The following is a 19,379-nucleotide window of genomic DNA, read 5'->3' as shown; positions in this document are numbered from 1 at the left end:
GATAAATCACAAATACAGTGTCAGCCGCACATGTTAGTCTTTCTCGTGACTAACAATCACACTGTAGGAATTTAATGCACTGGTTCACTTGGAAATATAATCAAAAGCAGGTCACGTGAAGTTCTGGAGAGCATTAAAATGTTTCTGTTCCACAAATACACAATATAGTCTAAACACAGCTACACAAAAAAAACATTGTTCCATCCATAAGAACAATTTTGAGTTAATGTGATATTTATGTTAGCTTCAGCTTTAAAGCCATGTTGAAGTTTAAAAATACAACCACAGTTGACCTTTGTGTCAGGATTGTTTTTGAGGAATGACTCTCTGATTGATGGATTGAAACTCTTATTATACATTTATTGTTCCTTGCAGTTCTCCTGCAGTGTGTCCACTGTCAGAGCCAATTCCAGCACCACCAGATCTACTCCAAAAGAAAGTGAGAGTTTCTATGCTGGACTGAAGGTATACATTCTTGTGTTATGTTTTAACTCCAGGTTACAACAGGATAAGAAGTCGTGTTCATTTATACAATATGGCAAAATGAGAATTAAAGGAAAGGACTGAAACGTGCTGAACTCACCAGAGGCTTGTTTTTCCCCCTCAGTTTTCTCCAGACTCACTCCAACTAGCAGAGAACAGAGAGGAGCATGAGGTGACCATCCACAGCACAGTGCCCATCCCCTGTTACAACACCGACCACGGCCACCAGTGTGGAGTCCCTTTGGCTCTGAGCGTCCACGACCCAGGTCAGATATTTGCCTGTGTTGTTAGTGAACTGCAGGGACCCTACCTTGTTAACAAATACGCCACACACAGGCGTTAAGAAGCTGTCATCCCTGAAAAATGCAAGCATTGTCACAGTCAGAAAAGACTCCAGTGGGTGATGAACAGGCTACTTCATGTAGAAATCTTTTTTCATGAGCTTGTTTACACCTTGACCTTTAATGTATCAGAGCAAAACAATGGCTCCTAATTGGCTGCCTGTTTTAAATTTTTTAGATTGCCAGCACACAGCAGTTGAGCCTCAACATAATGATTTAAATTATTTAAGACAATTAGAGGGTCGGGTTGCTGTCCTTGATCTTTTTTCCTGTTGCTGTTAACATAAAATCTCCTCTTTCCTGCTTGGATTCTTCTTCTGTTATGCTCCAACTTGTCCTGTACATCATCACATCAAAGCTCAGGGAGACTTTATTACAGTTCTGCAGGCAGCTGTGTTCCGTCCGTTAACACTAACTTACCACTGTGTTGACATCAACAGACAGTCTCGGACATGAGGCCTCAAATGTGGCGCTGTCTGCCTGCCAGGTGGAGCTCCAGCCTAATGCCTGCAGTGATGGCAGCTGTGGTCGGGTGACGTTTTTTGTCACCGCTGTCACTGATTTCACACGAGATGGGAACCGTCCGAGCCTGATTGGTGCTGTGCCTGGACCCAGTGCACCACGGCTCTGGAGGAGCTACATCCCAACATCCCTTAAAGTGAGTTGTAGTAAAACTCCTTGGATGTTCATGGAAAATTTGATTCATCTCCCTTCCAATTTAAAACAGTACAGTCCATGCAGAGGTTCCACAGATCAGGTGATGTACAAACTGTGATTTTGACCTATAACGGGGTTCAAGAGATATTTGATGGTTCATGAAAAATTTCAAGCCATTGATGAGGGTATACTAGGGACCTTTAAGGGTTTTAGAGAAGGACTGACAAGTACTCCAGGAGATTCCCATCATCCCTGAGGGGCTTCCAGTGGTTCTAGAAGTCCAGGAAAGTTGGAATTTGAGGCATCAAAGTTGCATGGAGTTTACTACCCAGTGTCCCCTGAGGAGATTTTTTGGGATTTGTGCAGCTTTTGAGAGAACTGTCCCTGAGGACACAACAGGGACTTTAGATTTTCAGGCTTTTTTATGAGATAAAAATGGTCTCTGGAGAACCAGGAGCTCTCATAGATGTTCCAAAAGTAATTTTGTTGGATTGATTCTTAATATCAGAGTCCTGTGTTATGAGAAATGCATAGGACACAGTCCCCATTTGGGGACTCTCCTGAAGGGGAATCCTGAATTTCTTTAGAGAGAGCACACCAAGATCCAGAAATAAATGAGGCATAACAGAAGAGTGATAATAATAATAATCATCTAAGTATTGCAAGTAAGTATTATACAGTGCTTTATGAAGTTGGAGGGGAGGGTGGGGGTTTAGGGACTAAAGTGTGCCTGTTTGATGGTTTGACATGATGTTTGAGGAGTGATCCTCTAAGTGGTCATTAGTTGTGTCCACACAAGCTATCACGTTATGTAAGACATGATGTCAGCCCTCCAGACATTGTGTCTCTGAGAGGGGTGCGGAGGAGTTTTCCCATCTGTGTTTAGTGAGAGCATCAAAGCCCAAGGTCAGAGGGTCAGAGGGTGGGGCCTTCTTAATCTTTGTTCTGCTGACCTCTGCCCTCAGGTCACGGTCCAGGACGTTCCTACTTCCATCTGCTACTCTCTGACTGACCCACATGTCATTACACTGGATGGCAGGTAAACTCCGTCCTTATAGGTTGCTAGCAGTTGTTATATGGTCATTTAAATCCATTTAAAATGTTCTTACGATAGATAGATAGTTCTACTCCTCAGATTTAATTAGTTGAGTTTCAGTTTGCACCAGAATAACTTAGATACTGACATAATTGAATGTTCCTCTGTGAAAATGCCATGTGTAGGCGTTATGAAAACCACCAGACTGGCACCTTTGTCCTTTACCGGAGCCTCGTCAGGGAGTTTGAGGTGCATTCTCGTCAATGGGACTGTGGCAGCCGACACTACGCTGTTGCGTGCAACTGTGGTGTTGCAGTGCGAGAGGGGAATGAGGTTGCCATCTTTGACATGTGCGATGGCCAGCCACAGGAGAGCAGGCCAAAGCTTATCCTGAAGAACCTCGGTGATGAGGAGGGCAGTCGGGTCAGGGTCCTGGAGTCCCACCAGGGGAAGAAGGTCACCGTAGGTATCCGAACATTTTGAAACTGGTGCAGATTTCTTGACAGCATCATGATATGTTGTTTGTTTCCCAGGAAACAACATTGGCTCCTGTTATGCTTGAATCTCTAAATTTGAATGCGCAGCTCTTTCAGGTTGTACATTTTAAGAATTACTTTTGCCACATGAGGAGATTATGTTAATTAGCTGCTGGATGTAACTCTCCTCTCGTAGTTGATCTTTCCCTCCGGGGCCTTTGTTAGGGCCGATGTTGGCGACTGGGGGATGAGCCTGTCTGTGCGGGCACCCAGCGTTGACTACAGCAACACACAAGGTCTCTGTGGCACCTTCGACCGCAATGGCAACAATGATTTCCACAGCCCTGATGGTGGCTCCTACGGCCCCGATGACCTGCATCACTTCATCGAGGACTGGAGGTCAGTCTGTATTTGTATGTTTTTTTCACTTGAAACTTAAACTTTGCTTTGTTAAGAGCGCATTCAACTGAAATGGCAGACCAAGCCATAAAGCCATTTGTTTTTTCCTTCTTTTGTGTGTGTGCTAGGATAGCACCAGGTGAGAGTTTATTTGACAAGACACCTCCTGGGACGACACAGGAGGTCGGGAGGCCTTTCTGTCACTGCCAGAAAGAATACAGCCCTTCTCATCATGCTGGCAGAGGGATGGGGAACCTGTATGATCCTTCCGCTCACTCCGACTGCGTATCTTACGATAATGTGGATTACACATCTGTGTTCCCCTCTATGGACACGACAGTGGAATACATCAAGAGTCCAGAAAGAGAGGAAAGCATCCTGGATATGTCTGCTTTTAACAGTCATCCTCTGGAGAGGAGGCACATTCGGTTTCACCATGAGAACAATCCAAAAAGCGATGGTGATCTTGAACTAGACAGTGAGTTCAAGGAGGATCATCTGCTTTCCGTTGATAGGCAGAGGAGACAGGTGTCATTTGAATTCCAGCCTGTCTTTGCTGCTCAAAGCCTCAGTCAGGCTGATCTGGAGAATTTCGCTTACTTTTTCCCTGAGGACCACCTGGCAGAGGCCCGACCGAAGGTGCAACCCCAGTGGCCCACACCAAGCGGCCTAACCTCGGCCAAAGCTCTGGAGGTGTGCCAGATGGCTTTGGCCAACTCCACTGTTGGCGCAGTGTGCCGGGGGCTGCTGGGACGCCGCCTGGAAGAGGCAGTGGATCTCTGCATCCTGGACCTGCAGCTCAAAGATGATTTGGGCTGGGAGGAGGCACTGCTGCCATACCTGGAGAATGAGTGTGAGAGACGGTTACTGGAAAACCGGACCCAGAGAGCTCTGGAGGGAGCAGGTCCTCCAGGAGCATCTGGAGAGGTGGTGATGGCACTGCGCTGCCCAAACTTTTGCAATGGAAATGGGGAGTGTACAGAGTGGGGCTGCCAGTGCTATGCTGGGTACAGCTTCTATGACTGCAGCCTGGCCATCAGTGAGTATATAAGCATTTCTCTGGTGAGCTTAATGCTTAAGAGTGGTTTCAGATCTGATTATAAGCATTAACTGCTTAAATCACTAATATCCTCTCTTTGGTTGACTTGTAATTTACTCATGAATGAACAATAATCTCTCCTCTACTAGGCCAGCCAGTAGAGTTAACAGATTTGGAGAACAGTGGATTATGTGACATCCGAGCCTTTGATTGTCGCAGTGTTCGAGTCTTCGGTCTCGGCTTCATTGACTCTCCTGACCTCAGCTGTCATGCCACAAGACTGAAGGTGAGGAAAGGCAAGGTCAAATGCTGATGAAGATGTGTGTGTGTTCTTTCCTCTAAATTGCGTCCATCTGCCTCCACAGTACATGAACGGGGTTTGGGTTGCAGGGGAAAAACAGAGAACAAAGGCCACCTTTCTCAGCTCCAAAGCTTTAGACTGTGCTGTCCCATCTTTGAGCAACACTGCCGTCAATACAGAGGATTTCATGATAGATGACAAACCATACGCACGCTGGGAGATTAAGGTAATGCTGCTTCTCATATTAACCTGTGATTAAAGTGCATTTTGGTAGTTGACGGCTATTTTGTTGGATGCTGTTTATAATATCTCCTCCTTCTTCTGTCAGGTGACCAATGATGGCTCCCAGTACAGCCAGGCCAAGGTGCTGACAGTCTACGATGGGGTTTGCCAGGTGTGTGAGGCGTCGCGTTCAGGACTCTGTAAGTTAAAGGTAACTCACATTCTAAAGTGAATGGTGTTCTTCTTCTCCGTGCAAGTTGTTCATCTTCTCTGCAGTGAAAACAAAAGTGATTATTTCACCGGCGATCCATCTGACTGACTTGTGTTTTTTCTGGGCAGAGTCTCATGCCACTGCTTTATTAAACATTAAACAAACCCTTTCATGACTACATTATTATTAAATTCAAGTAGAGGGTACTCCCAAAAATGCTCTGGCAATTAGTAGGTCTGTGATTATTCTGAGACTGCAGGAAAATAAGGAAAATGAATGTCTGTTAAAGACTTGATAACTGCATGTGTGTTTTGGTCCTGTCATCATTATTATCAAGGTTCAAGGTCACAGGCTCAGAATATAATATTTTCTGGGGTGTGCTCAACATAACTGAGCCATAAAATCATGGAAGTGCTCCCATACTTATTAAGGACAAAGGATGGCAGGACAAAGACACACTTGCAGCATTTGAAACTTGAAGCAAGGAAAAATAATCCCCATGGTTTAAAAACAACAAACAGATGGTCACTTTGTGCAACCTTTCAACAAACCCAAACTTTTCAAGGTAGTGTAGTCGTCCTTCACTTGATTGCAACAGAGAACTTGGTCTCTCTCTGGTGTTTCTTTATTTGAATACTGGAAACAGATTTAGGAGACAGTGGGTGTTTAGTGGAAAGTGTGGTGAAGTGTTTTATATGCTCTGTTAAGGGTGCAGCATCTGCACAGTGAACAACGTGTAGCTGGCTGAATGATTAAACCAGAGACACAAAGATATCTCAGCGTGCAGCAGCTGACTAAAAACTTTACATTCATTAAAAAAACAGGTACAGAGTGGGTGCTGTTGTTACTGGAACTGCTTTTTATGGGAGTGCAGACAGAAAGACATGTAATCTTACCAACAACTGGAGTGAACACACACACGTGTACAAACAGCTGCAGACATCAAGAAATTTGCATGTTCTTGCCAAAGCTGAATCAAATCGAATTAACTTCAGTAGAGATGTAGCAGATGATGTATATTTAGAGCTGATTTCCTGTTCTTTACCTGGCAGAGATAACCGCAAAAGGAAAACAAACAGCTCGGAAAAATATGTTTTACAGTGTTGTCATTTCTGGATGTCAACATCTAGGAACTATGCTGTAAATATGAGCACACCCACAAACCTTTTTCTGTTGTATTCTGTTTCTGTTGGCCAGGAGGGGACATGTAACATCGACGGGATGTGTTTTGCAGAGGGAGACTCCAATCCCAGCAGCCCTTGCCTCCTCTGTGACCCAGACACCTCCCAATTCACCTGGTCTGTGAACCAAGGTACAAACAAGTTAGTGTGTATCTGATCATAGGAAAAGAGAACAATCTTTTCATTACATCCTCACCCCCCCAAACATAAAGAAATGATGTTTCTAGTTTGATGTGGAAGTACCTGACTGGCCTGCACAGAGCCCCGACCTTAACCCCACAGCAGCAGATATTGGATCAGTGCTATCACTGATTTGTATGAGTTGTTGCAACAATCTTTCTCATTTTCTGTGTTACAAATTGGCTACAAGCTTGCAGGTGTTTTCTGTTCCACTTGCAGCCCACTAATGATGACTCACAGCAGGGAAGAGCAGCATTTATCTTACTGTATTAGTGCAGTGGCAGTCGTGCGAGTCTGTCACTGTAGCTGTCCAACTGTGGTCCTGTTTGTCCCCATTAGCAGATCAAAGGACCGGAGGTTTAAATTTCCCAGCATGCCCTGACCTGTCGCTTAACCACTCTGAAAGCAAGGGGAAGGGAGAAGAGGGGGTAAATCACATGTTTGATTTCCACAGCAACACAAGACTGACAATCATCATTCCTTACACCCAACAAACCACAAGTCAGTTGTAATAGTGAGGCTTTAATTGCTGTGCGGAGCAACAAATGACCTATAAATGGCCTTGAAACCTCAAGCAGTGGGGTGAGATAATCCCCCCTCTCCCCATTGCATTTGTACAGTTTGCTGTAACCAGACAAAATAGGACAGATGAAAGTGACTGTATCAAGAAAAGGACACAATATTGACAAAAGTCTTGGGACAAGCTGATTTATGTTGAATGCAAGAAGAATTATCTCACTGCACTGCCAGACTTTTTGCTTATTTATCAGTAGTTCCTTCTGGAAATTCAGAAATAGCAGTAATCTTATTAATCAGCAAGTGTTCTCTAGCTGGTTTCTTAATATAAGACCATCATGCTGTGCAGGGGATTACCGTCACTTCCTTGTATTGAACATCTGTGGTGAGAGCATGAGCTGAGTAGTTAGAGGATGTTAAATGATCTCGTGGTGATGGCCGTTGAGAGCTCCAGTTGGAAAGAAGAGATGCAAACCCCTTCAGCCACGGATGCATTTGTTTACAACAATTCTTCCAAGAAAAGCCTGGTGGAATGTTTTTGTCAAACCAACAGTAAACAAATTCTGTCACCAAAACACAAAAGCCTGTAGATGGAGATGTAATAATAAATAAAAAGGTGGGAAAATTGCAGTTAGTTCCAAATGCCTGAAAAGCAGCTGATAATTGTACACAAAGGCTCAGCTCAGTGCTATTTTGGAATGTAACTGCATATAAATTGCATCATTAACATATTTCAGCACTTCCCCCTCCTGACTTTTTCCTCCTCTGGCAGTCAACAAGCCACCGGCCTTCCACCAACCTCAAAGCAACCTGCAAACATTTGCTGGGGAGAACTTTGTCTTCCAGTTTGCAGCCTCAGATCCTGAAGGCTCAGCGCTCCTCTTCCAGCTGGAAGAGGGTCCAAGGGGGGCTGTTCTATCCCCAGCCGGTCTCCTTATCTGGAGGGTCCCGGTTCTTCCAGAGGAGAAGGCGCGTCAGTCGAGACGCTCATTCCGCTTCATGCTGTCCGACGAGTGCAATGCCCAGAGCACCTTCACTGTGGAGGTACAGTTGTAAAGTCATGGGCGCTTCATTATCTATGAGGACGACTAATAACAGCCTCTGCCGCAGCTGACTGTGGTTTTTACTTTAAGAGACACTGACACTTCTGCTAGATAAGTGGGAGCAGGTGCTTCGTGATCATATGAAAGTATCCTTATTAATTTTAAGATGATACAATGATTGCTAAATATTAAACATGCAGCAGATCTACCTCAGCAGTGTCTCTCTTCCATCTGTGGTACAGATTGATGTGGTGCCGTGTGGCTGTCACAATGGAGGCACATGTGTGACAGATGTCAACTTCCCTGCCGGCAGTGGGAAATACCTGTGTGTGTGTCCTGAGGGTAGGCAGGGTGAGCTCTGCGATGAGGACATAGACGAGTGTTTGTCGGCTCCGTGCACAGTCGGCAAGTGCATCAACACAGCCAGTGGGTACAGATGCGAGTGTCCTGCCGGCCTGAGAGGTAAGAATTGAAAACAGTCGTTGGATTTGTCTGTGCTGTAATTCCTGAAAAATTCAGGTTCTGTTTACGTCTGCATGGCTGATCTGGCATCAGCTTTGCAGCTGTAGAGAATCAATCATAGTAATGTTTTACAATCACTGAATCAGTTTCTTGTGTGTGTGTTTTTGGCAGGTATAACGTGCCTGGAAGACATCAATGAGTGTGAAAGAAAGCCCTGTTTTCCAGGAGTGCAGTGCTTTAATAGCTTTGGCTCCTATGGCTGCGGCCCCTGCCCCAAAGGCATGGTGGGAAATGGGACGAAATGCATGGGTAAGGCATACTGTACATGTTTCAGGTGTGTTATGCCAGGACAGATGCTGAGATGGTATTCACATCCACAGTTATGAGTATTATCAAAGTACGGGTTGTCATTGAGCAAAGCACTGAGTAACCTACCTGCTCACTTGCCATATGTTGCTGTGGAGAAACGCCAGGTTTTTTCTTTTACGAGAGTTATTCAGTTGCAGGTTTGCCAAATCTGGTGTCCAGTCATGAGATCTGATGGCCAGAGATCATAAGACAAAATCAAAACATCATGAGAATGAAATGAGAACATTTTATGCTCTTCGGCTTTCAGAAATGAACCGAGTGGTACAATTACACTGTAAGAAAAGTCAGCCTGGACTAATCGTTTCATCATATTCTTTCTTTAAATTATTGTTGATATATTTTACTGTATTCCTGATGCAAGTCCATTGTCAGACATTGTCGGACATTATTCTTATTGCAGTAAATTAAGATAATTATTGTTCAGAGCTATTGATAATGTCAGTTATTGAAAGAAAAAAAAACCTTTACTCTCATCAGGTTGTTTTTTCTTTTTCAAAAATAACAATTTAAGAGAGGTACAGTGATGAAATAAAAGTGCATACATACTGTATAAATATGAGACCCTTATACCCCAGCTCCTCCCCCCAAACCTGATCATTTGCATTTATTAAATCTTAACAAATTAACTTGAGTTTGTTTGGAGTTGCTCACTAGATCCTTGCAGAACTTGTTTTAACATCCTAGGAAACTCTGAAAATGTTGACTCATTTTGGAGAAATCATGTTGTGTTGAGCACATTGGGGCCACAGGTGTATTTAAAGTTGGTAATACATGGCAGGTTTTGTTTGCTTTTACATTAAGACTATTTCAATGTTACTTGAGTAGTGGCTTTCATGCAATTGTGTTTGTGTCCTTTGAGTAAACAAAGGAACTCAAAACTTGGCATCTCAGCAGGGTTAAAATCAAACACTTTCAGACTTTATTGTCCTTAATGGAAAAGTTGGCCCACAGCAGAACACACAGCATAACCTGCTGTCAATGACATGTTGTTTGTCACTTTTATGGACAGATCCTTGGATCCTTACTCCTCAGTCCTCTGATCTTATTGAGCCGAGGGACTTTGGTTCACCTCCTTATTCAGTTCAGTGCAAAAGACACACAACTTTGTGTCAGGGGCCATCGGGAGCTGCACAGGAGGGTCGCACCATGAAGTTCCTGAATCTTAAATGTTCTGTATCCAAAGCACGCTGTAATGCATGATGATCCCTTTTTCTGTTTCCTGCTGTAAGACCAGGCCAAGAAGGAGCAAGATAAGTCGAGTATATTTTCCAGTATAGCCCTGTCTCGAAGAGACAGCAACAGAAACAAATGAAAACCTTAACTAGTCAATAAACTGAAGTCCAAGGTATGATGAAACAAGAGGACTCAAATGTTTCATGATCGTGTAATCTTTCGTGGTTGTATTTGATTTATCCTGCATTAGCCTGGCCAACATTTCTTGCTTAAATCAGAGTCAGGTTTGTTTGACCTGCTGCCATGTCTGTGGTCTGTCATCATGAGTGGTTCCTGCTACGTTTGTGGTTTGTAAATGTGTTGATAGGCTGTGAGTGGTGGTGATCACACCTCGCTGAGATCTTTACACAATCTCAAAGTCTCAGCTCTTGCTGGGCAACATATTGACCCTTCCAGGCTTATTTTCTCCTATTCTTTTACTGTACCTCACTTCACCTCTTTGCTATTGGTTCAGTGTCATGTGGGTGATGATGAATTTGAATATGAAATACTTCCAGAAAAGAGCATCTGATCAAGGCATTACATGACAATCTAAAACATAATGTGTGTCTTCCTCCATCCAGCAGTCGTCAGGCCGGCTACCATCGCTCCCACATCTGCTCCTCATACGACTGTCTACAAGATACCAGATGTTCTGCTGCAACCTCCCAAAATAAAGACAGACACTTTCCAGAAGACCTCAAGTGGTAGCTCCCCACAGACAAGGGCTGAGGTGGGGAAGACAATTCCAAGAATTGACCCAGGCCGATCACAAGCTAAGACCACCACTTGGAGAAAGACTCCAGGAATTAGCCCAAAACCAACCCTGACCAGGGTGGAAACCAACAAGAGCATCCCAGCAGTTACATCAGGTGTCTCCCAAACAAAGACAGATGCTTGGAGAAAAACTCAAGGAATTAACCGCAACCCATCCAGGTCTAACACAGACACTTTTAAGAACATCTCAGGAATTACATCGGACCAAGTCAAGCCTGATCAACCCAGAATCAGTAACACTATTGTCAAGACATCCACTGTGGCCCAGCCATCAGGAAAAAGCAGACCAGCTTCAGGTTAGTCCAACGTTGATCTTTACCAACTGTATTCTGTTATCCAGATATATTTAAAGTTTTACAGAGTTATAGTGCACTCTACAAAGCCCACTTATTGGTATTTTTAAAGAAAAATATGTGAACAAGGATGTGTAAACTATAAAGAATTTTTTTATTTGGAAGCAAGACACACAGTCTAATACAGGTACAGTGTACACATCTGGATTTCAGGAGTTAAAAAAAATCGCACCGATGATGTGTCAGAGAAATTAATTCTCATCTTGTAAAAGTAATACAGAGAAAAAAGGGTGATACAGGAGAAATAAAACTGATTTACTGGGCAAATTGCAACCGTAAAACCAAGGAGGATCTGGAGCTGGTAGGTCTTCAGCGTCATAAGACACTGGGGGCCACACTCCCCACTTGGCTGCTATGATAACGATCCAGCTCTTACAGAGCAGTGACCACAGTTTGTGTCTCCCAGGATCAGTTCAGTTTCCAGCTGTCAACGTGTCGGCTACATGTGCGAGCAGACCCTGCTTCCCTGGGGTTCAGTGCATCAACCGCAGGCCGCCACATGTCGGCTACGTCTGTGGCCGCTGCCCGCCTGGCCTTTACGGCAATGGACGTGTCTGTATGAAGAACGCCAAGGCAGGTGAGGGATTCTTTTCTTTTTGTGAGTGAACCATTTTGAAATCATTGACAACGAACTACAAGGGATGTATAAATATGATACAAGACTTCCTATTCTTGCTTTTAACTTGAAGACACTTCCTGTGCTGTTGTTTAGGGATAAAATAGATCCTGAATTTGATGAAAACCTCAGGCAGTAATGTGAAGTCGCTCCATACATTGTGGACCACTTTAAAGACCTTTGGTTTTGATTTTATGATGTTTTGGTTTCCCTGATGTTGTTTTATGTGTTTTTCTTGGTTTGAAGGAATGTCGTTTATTGCAGCAGATAAATCAGTGTAACCAGACTGCCTGGATGTAATAGCCACCTCTGGTGCTTCGCTTTTTGAGTCAGCACCCGGCCGCAAAGCCTCAACAGAAGATAGCTTAATGTTATTTTCTCACAAGGGGAGGGAGGGGGGGGTCCTAACAGCTCAGAAGAGACAGTTTCATTCCAACTTAAATCCCTTTACTGTGGATCATGTTTGTCTGGAAAGAGACAAAGCGGAACAGAGTGTTTGTGCAGATGAGTCTGTCAGCCTCAAACTGGTTCAAATCAATGCCAGTAAAAGTTTCCTGCTATTATAACACAGTATTATTTTAGCAGATTTCTCTTCTCTCGTTGCTTTAACTAGAGCCTCAAACACATTGATTTAGCATGTGGGAAAATTTAAAGCTTGATAGACCTGTTGTTCCTAACGGCTAAGTTATGACTGGACAACAACTGCAGAGATTTACCAAAAGCACTGATGCCACCTCCTGTCTTTCCTCAGCATCCAATCACCTCCCTCAGCAGCAGACAGTAGGCAAGACCAGCCGATCCCCACACGGAAGTGGCAGCAAAGTCTCCCAGCTCCACCTGCCCAACCTGCCCGCCAGACACGGTATCAAACACCTGTCTTTGTCCGTCACAAGACCAAAACAAGATAATGCGCCACGTCAGGTTCCCGCATCAGGCAGGGGAGGTGGCACTGGGAGGAGAGAAGCGGTCACTGCTTCCAGAGATGCATCAGTGAGCCCCCTCCATGTCACTGCAAACACTCAAAGCATCCGCCAAAGGGCCAGGACATACACGAGAACAAGCACCACTGCCTCCAGAGAGTTTAAAGTCCCTCATGTGACTGTGTCCAAGGTGAGTCTACCATTTCTGCACTATGCATCCTCTTGATGAAAGCCATGAGTCAGGATTCATAAAGGAAGCGTGTGTGAGGACACTGACGTCCTTTCTTCTCTTGCTCATCTCCCAGCAGTCTGAAGCAGCACTGACAGGTGCCACACCTCTGAAGGTAACTCCCCCTCCTCAACTCTCCACTCAGTCTCATGAAGTGACACAGTCCAAACAGACAACCGAGCCTCAGCTCCACCACCTGGCATCCACCCAGGCTAAACCATGGACCCCTCCGAGACCTGCCCTCCCCCTTACAGCGGCCCTCACCGCTCTGTCCTACTCTCTGTCTGAGTCGGAGTTCTCAGCCGATGGAGACGAGGCTGAGCCCGGAGCCGAAGGCTCAGAGATGCCGCAGGTGGTCCCTGCTTTAACCTTCACTACACCAGGCAAGGTGGTCTTCAGCTCCCCTCTTCAGAGAGGTACCTCTGTCCAACCGGGGCTGATAAGTGCTACGACAGCCAACAAACAGGTGACCACCTGTGCGGACCTGCCATGCTTCCCTGGTGTCCAGTGTGAGCCAGCCGTCGATGGGGGTTTCAGCTGTGGGAGGTGTCCTGTAGGATATACTGGTGATGGACGAGCCTGTCGAGGTACAACTCCATGCACCAGAAATGTGCAGAATTATTTACACCTTTAGCAAATTTCTTATAACTGCAACTTGAACAAGGTCAGTCATACACTTTCTATGGCTGCTGTTATTAGCAATTTGGCTACTTCCAACTTTTTTTCTCCTAACACCAACTCCAATACAGAGTATGGATCCAACACGGGTCCTCTCTCTCTCCCAGATATAATCTCTATATTCCTCACTGTGTGGAACTCAGCGGGAACACTTTGATATAAGGTAGTGAAGCCAGGGATTGTTGTGGTACGTGGATCGGTCACATTAAGATCAATCCCCACTCTGCTTAGTAAGATCAGTATTTGCACCAATCAGGCATATCACATCTGTACACAAAGAACAACCATCCACAGCCATCTTTGTTCAAGTTTGCTGGTGCCAGCTGGTGATTGCACCAACAGGAAATCACAAAGTAAGAAGCAGATGATTGCCTTGACCTTTGTGTACTGTCACAGGTCAGACAAAGATCTATTAAAAAGATGTAACCGTGTTTATCGTTGCGATGGCACCTCCTGTGTGTGTTTTCAGCTGTTTGCAGGCACACATGTGGCAGGAACATGGTGTGTGCTGCACCAAATACGTGCCGCTGCAAACCGGGCTACACTGGAATCGATTGTCAGACAGGTAAACAAATCAACAGCTCATGTTTACCATTATTTTAGCTTTTCTGGACATTTCTGAATGTACTGATTGTATTTATTGTTTTGGGTACTCTGGTTTTCCTTTGTTGAGTTTTGTATTCCCATCTTTTCTTAGCAATCTGTGATCCGGAGTGTATGAACGGGGGTGTGTGCATTGCTCCGGGTGTGTGTCAGTGTCTGAGAGGTTTTCATGGAGAAGCTTGTCAGGAAGGTAAGGCTCGCTTCCCAGGCTCCCAGCTGTTTCCAGTCACAGATCTCTTTAGTTTTTTTTTTACCATCAATAAATATATCTGTCAATAAATGTGTGTGCATCGTCCAGAAAGAAAGAAATTAGAAATTACTTCATTCACAATAATTAAGATTAAGAAATGAACTATTCTAAATAATCAAACTGAGTGTAATCCATCTCTGCAGCTCTGTGCAGGTTACCGTGTGAAAACGGAGGCACCTGTGTGGGAACGCAGACTTGTTCCTGTCCTTACGGGTTTGTCGGACCTCGATGTGAGACCAGTGAGTTCACAGCCACTTTCTTGATTCCATATTTATTTGGTGACTAAAGTCACAACCCAGAGACAGATGATCTATGGTTGAGCTGTTTATCATTAGTAGATTTTTGTTTTGCTTCATTTTTCCCATTAAAAAAAGTGAATGTTCTCAGCATCATGAATGTGATATATATTATTTTTCTGTTTAATATAGTGGTGTGTAGCCGCCATTGTCACAATGGAGGCGAGTGTGTGTCTCCAGATGAGTGCATGTGTCTGCCAGCCTGGACTGGACCATCCTGTGAAACTGGTGAGTGTGTGTTTTGTGTGTGTGTGTATTTTGTGTGTGTGTACTGACCCCCAAGTGTCGATGGTCTCCCCTCTCTCTCCTCAAGCTCTCTGCTCTCCCGTCTGTCTGAACGGAGGTTCATGTGTCCGGCCAAATGTCTGTGAGTGTCCTCATGGTTTCTACGGAGCACAGTGTCAGAACGGTAAATCAACAGCTTCAGTTTACTTAAACAGCAATTCAAGCTTAATTTGCAAAACCTGAGGTTGTGAAGAGTCAGTCCAAATCTCTTTGTATCAGTATTTCAGAAAGTTTTGTTTTCCTCCTACAGCTGTCTGCAGTCCTCCCTGTAAAAATGGTGGTGTCTGTATCAGGAACAACATCTGCTCCTGTCCGCAGGGATACATCGGGAGACGCTGCGAGAAAAGTCTGTCTTTCTCCAGCTTTCACCTCATCATTTCTCCCCTCATTGTTTTTGTCTGGCACTCCTTCCCTCACACTCCTGTTTCTCTTATTATCTTCTGTCTCTGTTCTCGAACATTTCCCACTATATCCTCGTCATTCAGTGTCCTTTCTCCTTCTTTCTCATCTCACAGTTCACTCTCCTCCAATCTGTTCTTCCTCCTCAAGTTCCTCCATTTTAAATTTACAAACAGTGTGTTGCCTAAAATTCTTCACATTACATCTGAGAAGAAGAAATGATGATCTAGACAAAAAAAAATTCATTCCTTCAGATGACATCAAACTATAAACTTTGAATTATTTCTCTCGTTCTCCATGTCCAGGTGTGTGTGAGCCCATGTGTATGAACGGCGGCAGATGTGTTGGTCCAGATGTTTGCGATTGTCCGTCAGGCTGGCGAGGGAGGAGATGTGATAAACGTAAGTGTCGTAATACAGGAATCAAATGGCCTGTCATCCCAAAATCTACACTAAAATCTAAACTTGTTTGTTTAGCGTGAAGCCAGCGTGTCCCAAAACCATCTAGCTGACAAACAACCTCACAAGCAGAAACAGAAAACTCACAAGGGGAGGTCAAATAAAAAAAGATAAGATTATCAAGTAATAGAACAAGGAAAACCAAAATAACGTTACTAAAATATCTTGAAAGAAGTACAATTGCAATATTTGAATTTGGCAACTGACAATTAATGTTATTAACAACCAATTTAGAATTAACTGATTCACTGTATAGTCCATAAAACATAAAAACAATATGACAAGTGCCCACCTTAAGACAACATGTTTGAAGTAGTTGTTCTGTCTGACAGACGGCGCAAAACCCAAATCCAGTCAACGGACTGACATAAAACAGAGAAAAAGAGAAGCTGAAATCAGAGAATGTTTTCTTGATGAGCCTCTTAAATAATTAATTGCTAACATTTGTCATTTTTCTGTTGATTAACTAATCTGTGGTATTAAAAAGATGCTGTGTTAAGACTCAAAACATACGTCACTACCTCAGAATGGTTTTCATATCAGAAACCGACCAGGAATCTGGATTTTCACCATGATAAGTTGTTGGTGTAAAACTCACCAGCCTGAAGCAGAGGCAGGTGTGGTGACACCGTCTGAACCCTCCAGGCTCTGCTGGCAGATGCTTCCACAGAAGATGCTTCACATATGGGAACCATCAGTTCCAGTGTCTGCAGTGTTTTATGTGGCCGACCTTCAGACTTCTCAGCGAGACTCTGAGAAGGGGCTGAACCACAGAGAGCAGAGATAGTCTGTTAAAGCTCAAATCTGAAGCTTTTATTTTGAAGGATGCATACTGGTAGCCTCGACCTCCTCCATCAGTTCACACCTTGACACCAGCCACTCAGGATGGCCTGTCGACGATCATGAAGCTTCTGGAAAGTCTCCACACCTGCTGTGCCGCTGATTATATCAGTGTTCTGCAACATTTGGTTTCACCGTCCTGTTTTTGTCTCCTGCTCCTCCACTGTTGCTACTGTTGTTTTATTTTTGTTCAGTAGCCACTGACCTCACGACTGACTACACCCATGCCTACAGGTGAATAAAGAAGAAAGAAAACTGAATTTAAAAAAAGAGGAACTGGACAATCAAACCTGTGCTGAAAGGACCATCACGGATCTAGTGGTTAAAAAAGATTAGACGGATGTGTCAGTCCTGAATGTTTTCCTAATAAAATGACAAAGATACGTTCATGTTGACGTGTTGTGTTGCCTCCCAGCCAGCTGTCTGCAGAAGTGTTTGAATGGAGGGGAGTGCGTGGGTCCCAACACCTGCCACTGCGCACCGGGGTGGCAGGGCATGCTGTGCCAGATCCGTGAGTATTACAACACCACTTCTGGAAACTACTGTACATCAAAAAAGATGAGAGTGACCGCGCCATTTGCTAAGCTAAGCTGAAAATTATGTCATGGCTGTGAAATATCCTGGTTTCTAATTGGCTGGGCCCAGACTGGGATGACAGATTTGCAGGTCCTGACACTTCTCTAAGTTAAAACTGGGCTAAATTTGGTTTCAGAATGAAAGAAAGTGTCCTGGCTCACTCACATTATTACACTAAACTGTGTTTACTCTCTGATCTATTGTTTTTTCTGTGATTTTCCGTGATTTCTCAGCTCTTTGTGAACAGAAGTGTCTGTACGGCAGTCGATGTGTCCAACCTAACGTCTGCGCCTGCCGGAGCGGATACTCAGGTTCTCTTTGCTCCAGGAGGGTAAGTAAGACACATCAGGGTTTCCAGTCATACCTCTGATTGAAAACTGGACTTTTCAATGACTTCTATACCTTTAAAAACTCAACCTGCCTCCTTTCCTGGATTCTTGCATGGTTTCCAACAGCAGCCCTGAAGTAGTTATATGAAGGATGTTTTTCCCAGCTGGTCTGAGATTCACACACCTGTGAGTCAGAAGATCTGCATATAAAGAAAACTGAAAGCACATGAAAATGCATCCATGAATTGACCATTGTTACAGATGATGATGTGTTGCAGGACAGTGGGGAAGAATGCACAGTGATAACACTGTGTCTGTGAACTCTGCAGCGATCAAAGCAAAGTGTAGCAGTTTGTTCTAGATGTGAGCCCATTTATCTGTGCAAACATGCTGATTCAGCTTCCCTGTGCATCCAGATAAAAAACTTTAACCCTTGCACTGGGTTGTCCTTCTGTTTTAGATCGAACCTTTTTTTCACTGGAGCAGTTACATCTGTGAATTTCTGAAAGAAAAAGAAAAAAATGTGTCAAAGTTCTTACACCTGCTGTGTTTTTCATTTCTGCATCCTACTCCTTGCCATGTGGATCTGTGTCTGTCATTCTAAGACATCATATTCTTGTTTTTTTAGCTCCCTATTGCCCATGGCTGAGACCCGCTTACAACCAGCAAACACCAATCAGTGCTGATAAACCCTTCAGGTCATCCAGAACCATCAACACAGAGCAACATCAAAAGAAAAAAACAGAGCGTCTGAGGGTCACTGCGAACTTCAAACTCCAGGAAATCACCCAAATTCTTTGTAAAGCAAGCAGAGTAAAGTCTGAGTCCAAAGGTCAGTTTCATCTGTGTGTCCAGCACAGGGCCAAGCTCTGCACCTCAACTAGAAACAGGGGAAAACTAATATTTTGACAACTTGATAGCAACCAAAAAAATCCAAATCTAAACACAAGATTTTGTGCAGTATTTCTTAACAATCTATCATTTCTGTGTTTGTCCTGCATCTCAAGTTGCAGCAAGTGATGCCAGGTAGAAATATATATAAGTGGTGTATAAGAGTAAACTGTTTTTTCAAGTGCATGTAAACTGAATATTAAGATGGAAACACTTGTCAATTCCAATACTGCCCAACTGCAAGAACATGGTTTTAAAATTTGTCACAAAATGAGGCTAACAGTTTACCCCTGCTTCCAGTGTTTGTGCTAAGCTAAGATAGTGAGATGCTGACTTATTGTTATGCTTCATAGGAAATCATAACCTGAATGTCACCATTTACTATTCCAGCATTACAACACATTCAGCCTATAGAAGGCAGATTTCTTATTTCTGTCAAATATTATACATATGAAATATAAATGTGTGATTTATTTGTTGTCATACTGGATTGATCAGCTGATACTTCATTCATCATGAAGAACAATGAACAATTTGAAGCTTTTTTTCACTGTAAATGCCGTCATGTTCAGGTTCCACACTACAAACCCAAACCTCTGTATGAGTATTTATTTATTTGGCTGTTTTATACTGTCGTATATTTCTTGTTGTATATATCTTAATAACTGTGTAATCTATGTTATTTCTTATTAAAGCATTGTTTATTGGTTGTTTTGTAAGAAAACAAATAAAGATCTTATTAAGGTACTGA

At 43.7% G+C, this 19,379-nt stretch overlaps 2 protein-coding genes across 5 annotated transcripts in view; one reads left to right on the top strand and one right to left on the bottom strand.

The window, feature by feature from the left end:
- kynu (kynureninase) overlaps positions 1–6,465 on the bottom strand; it is a 22,638-nt gene extending 16,173 nt beyond the window's left edge. For 2 of the 3 annotated variants that reach the window (XM_071464754.1, XM_071464752.1), the window contains exon 1: positions 584–601. The gene's annotated coding sequence lies outside the window, so the exon portion shown is untranslated. Of the gene's footprint in view, positions 1–583; positions 602–6,329 lie in introns of those variants that run through there. The other variant, XM_071464753.1, reaches the window with a different exon arrangement.
- The window catches only part of LOC139609779 (von Willebrand factor D and EGF domain-containing protein), a 26,152-nt gene extending 6,773 nt beyond the window's left edge, over positions 1–19,379 (top strand). The window contains exons 6-33 of one of the 2 annotated variants that reach the window (XM_071464747.1): positions 376–465; positions 608–749; positions 1,265–1,482; positions 2,447–2,520; positions 2,703–2,979; positions 3,190–3,392; positions 3,521–4,431; positions 4,581–4,717; positions 4,797–4,958; positions 5,061–5,165; positions 6,363–6,477; positions 7,815–8,086; positions 8,328–8,547; positions 8,719–8,856; positions 10,713–11,201; positions 11,665–11,835; positions 12,626–12,984; positions 13,103–13,610; positions 14,171–14,266; positions 14,399–14,494; positions 14,698–14,793; positions 14,983–15,078; positions 15,164–15,259; positions 15,386–15,481; positions 15,840–15,935; positions 17,248–17,343; positions 17,642–17,739; positions 18,366–19,379. In XM_071464747.1, the coding sequence (XP_071320848.1) occupies positions 376–465; positions 608–749; positions 1,265–1,482; positions 2,447–2,520; positions 2,703–2,979; positions 3,190–3,392; positions 3,521–4,431; positions 4,581–4,717; positions 4,797–4,958; positions 5,061–5,165; positions 6,363–6,477; positions 7,815–8,086; positions 8,328–8,547; positions 8,719–8,856; positions 10,713–11,201; positions 11,665–11,835; positions 12,626–12,984; positions 13,103–13,610; positions 14,171–14,266; positions 14,399–14,494; positions 14,698–14,793; positions 14,983–15,078; positions 15,164–15,259; positions 15,386–15,481; positions 15,840–15,935; positions 17,248–17,343; positions 17,642–17,739; positions 18,366–18,386 (5,478 nt within the window). In that variant the 3' untranslated portion in view covers positions 18,387–19,379. Of the gene's footprint in view, positions 1–375; positions 466–607; positions 750–1,264; positions 1,483–2,446; positions 2,521–2,702; positions 2,980–3,189; positions 3,393–3,520; positions 4,432–4,580; positions 4,718–4,796; positions 4,959–5,060; positions 5,166–6,362; positions 6,478–7,814; positions 8,087–8,327; positions 8,548–8,718; positions 8,857–10,712; positions 11,202–11,664; positions 11,836–12,625; positions 12,985–13,099; positions 13,611–14,170; positions 14,267–14,398; positions 14,495–14,697; positions 14,794–14,982; positions 15,079–15,163; positions 15,260–15,385; positions 15,482–15,839; positions 15,936–17,247; positions 17,344–17,641; positions 17,740–18,365 lie in introns of both variants that reach the window. The other variant, XM_071464746.1, reaches the window with a different exon arrangement.

Source organism: Trachinotus anak, unplaced genomic scaffold (genome assembly GCF_046630095.1).
Source record: "Trachinotus anak isolate AG129_WGS33_773 ecotype Australia unplaced genomic scaffold, CSIRO_AGI_Tana_v1 ptg000026l, whole genome shotgun sequence".
Lineage (NCBI taxonomy): Eukaryota > Metazoa > Chordata > Actinopteri > Carangiformes > Carangidae > Trachinotus > Trachinotus anak.
This window is presented reverse-complemented; position numbering and strand designations above follow the sequence as displayed.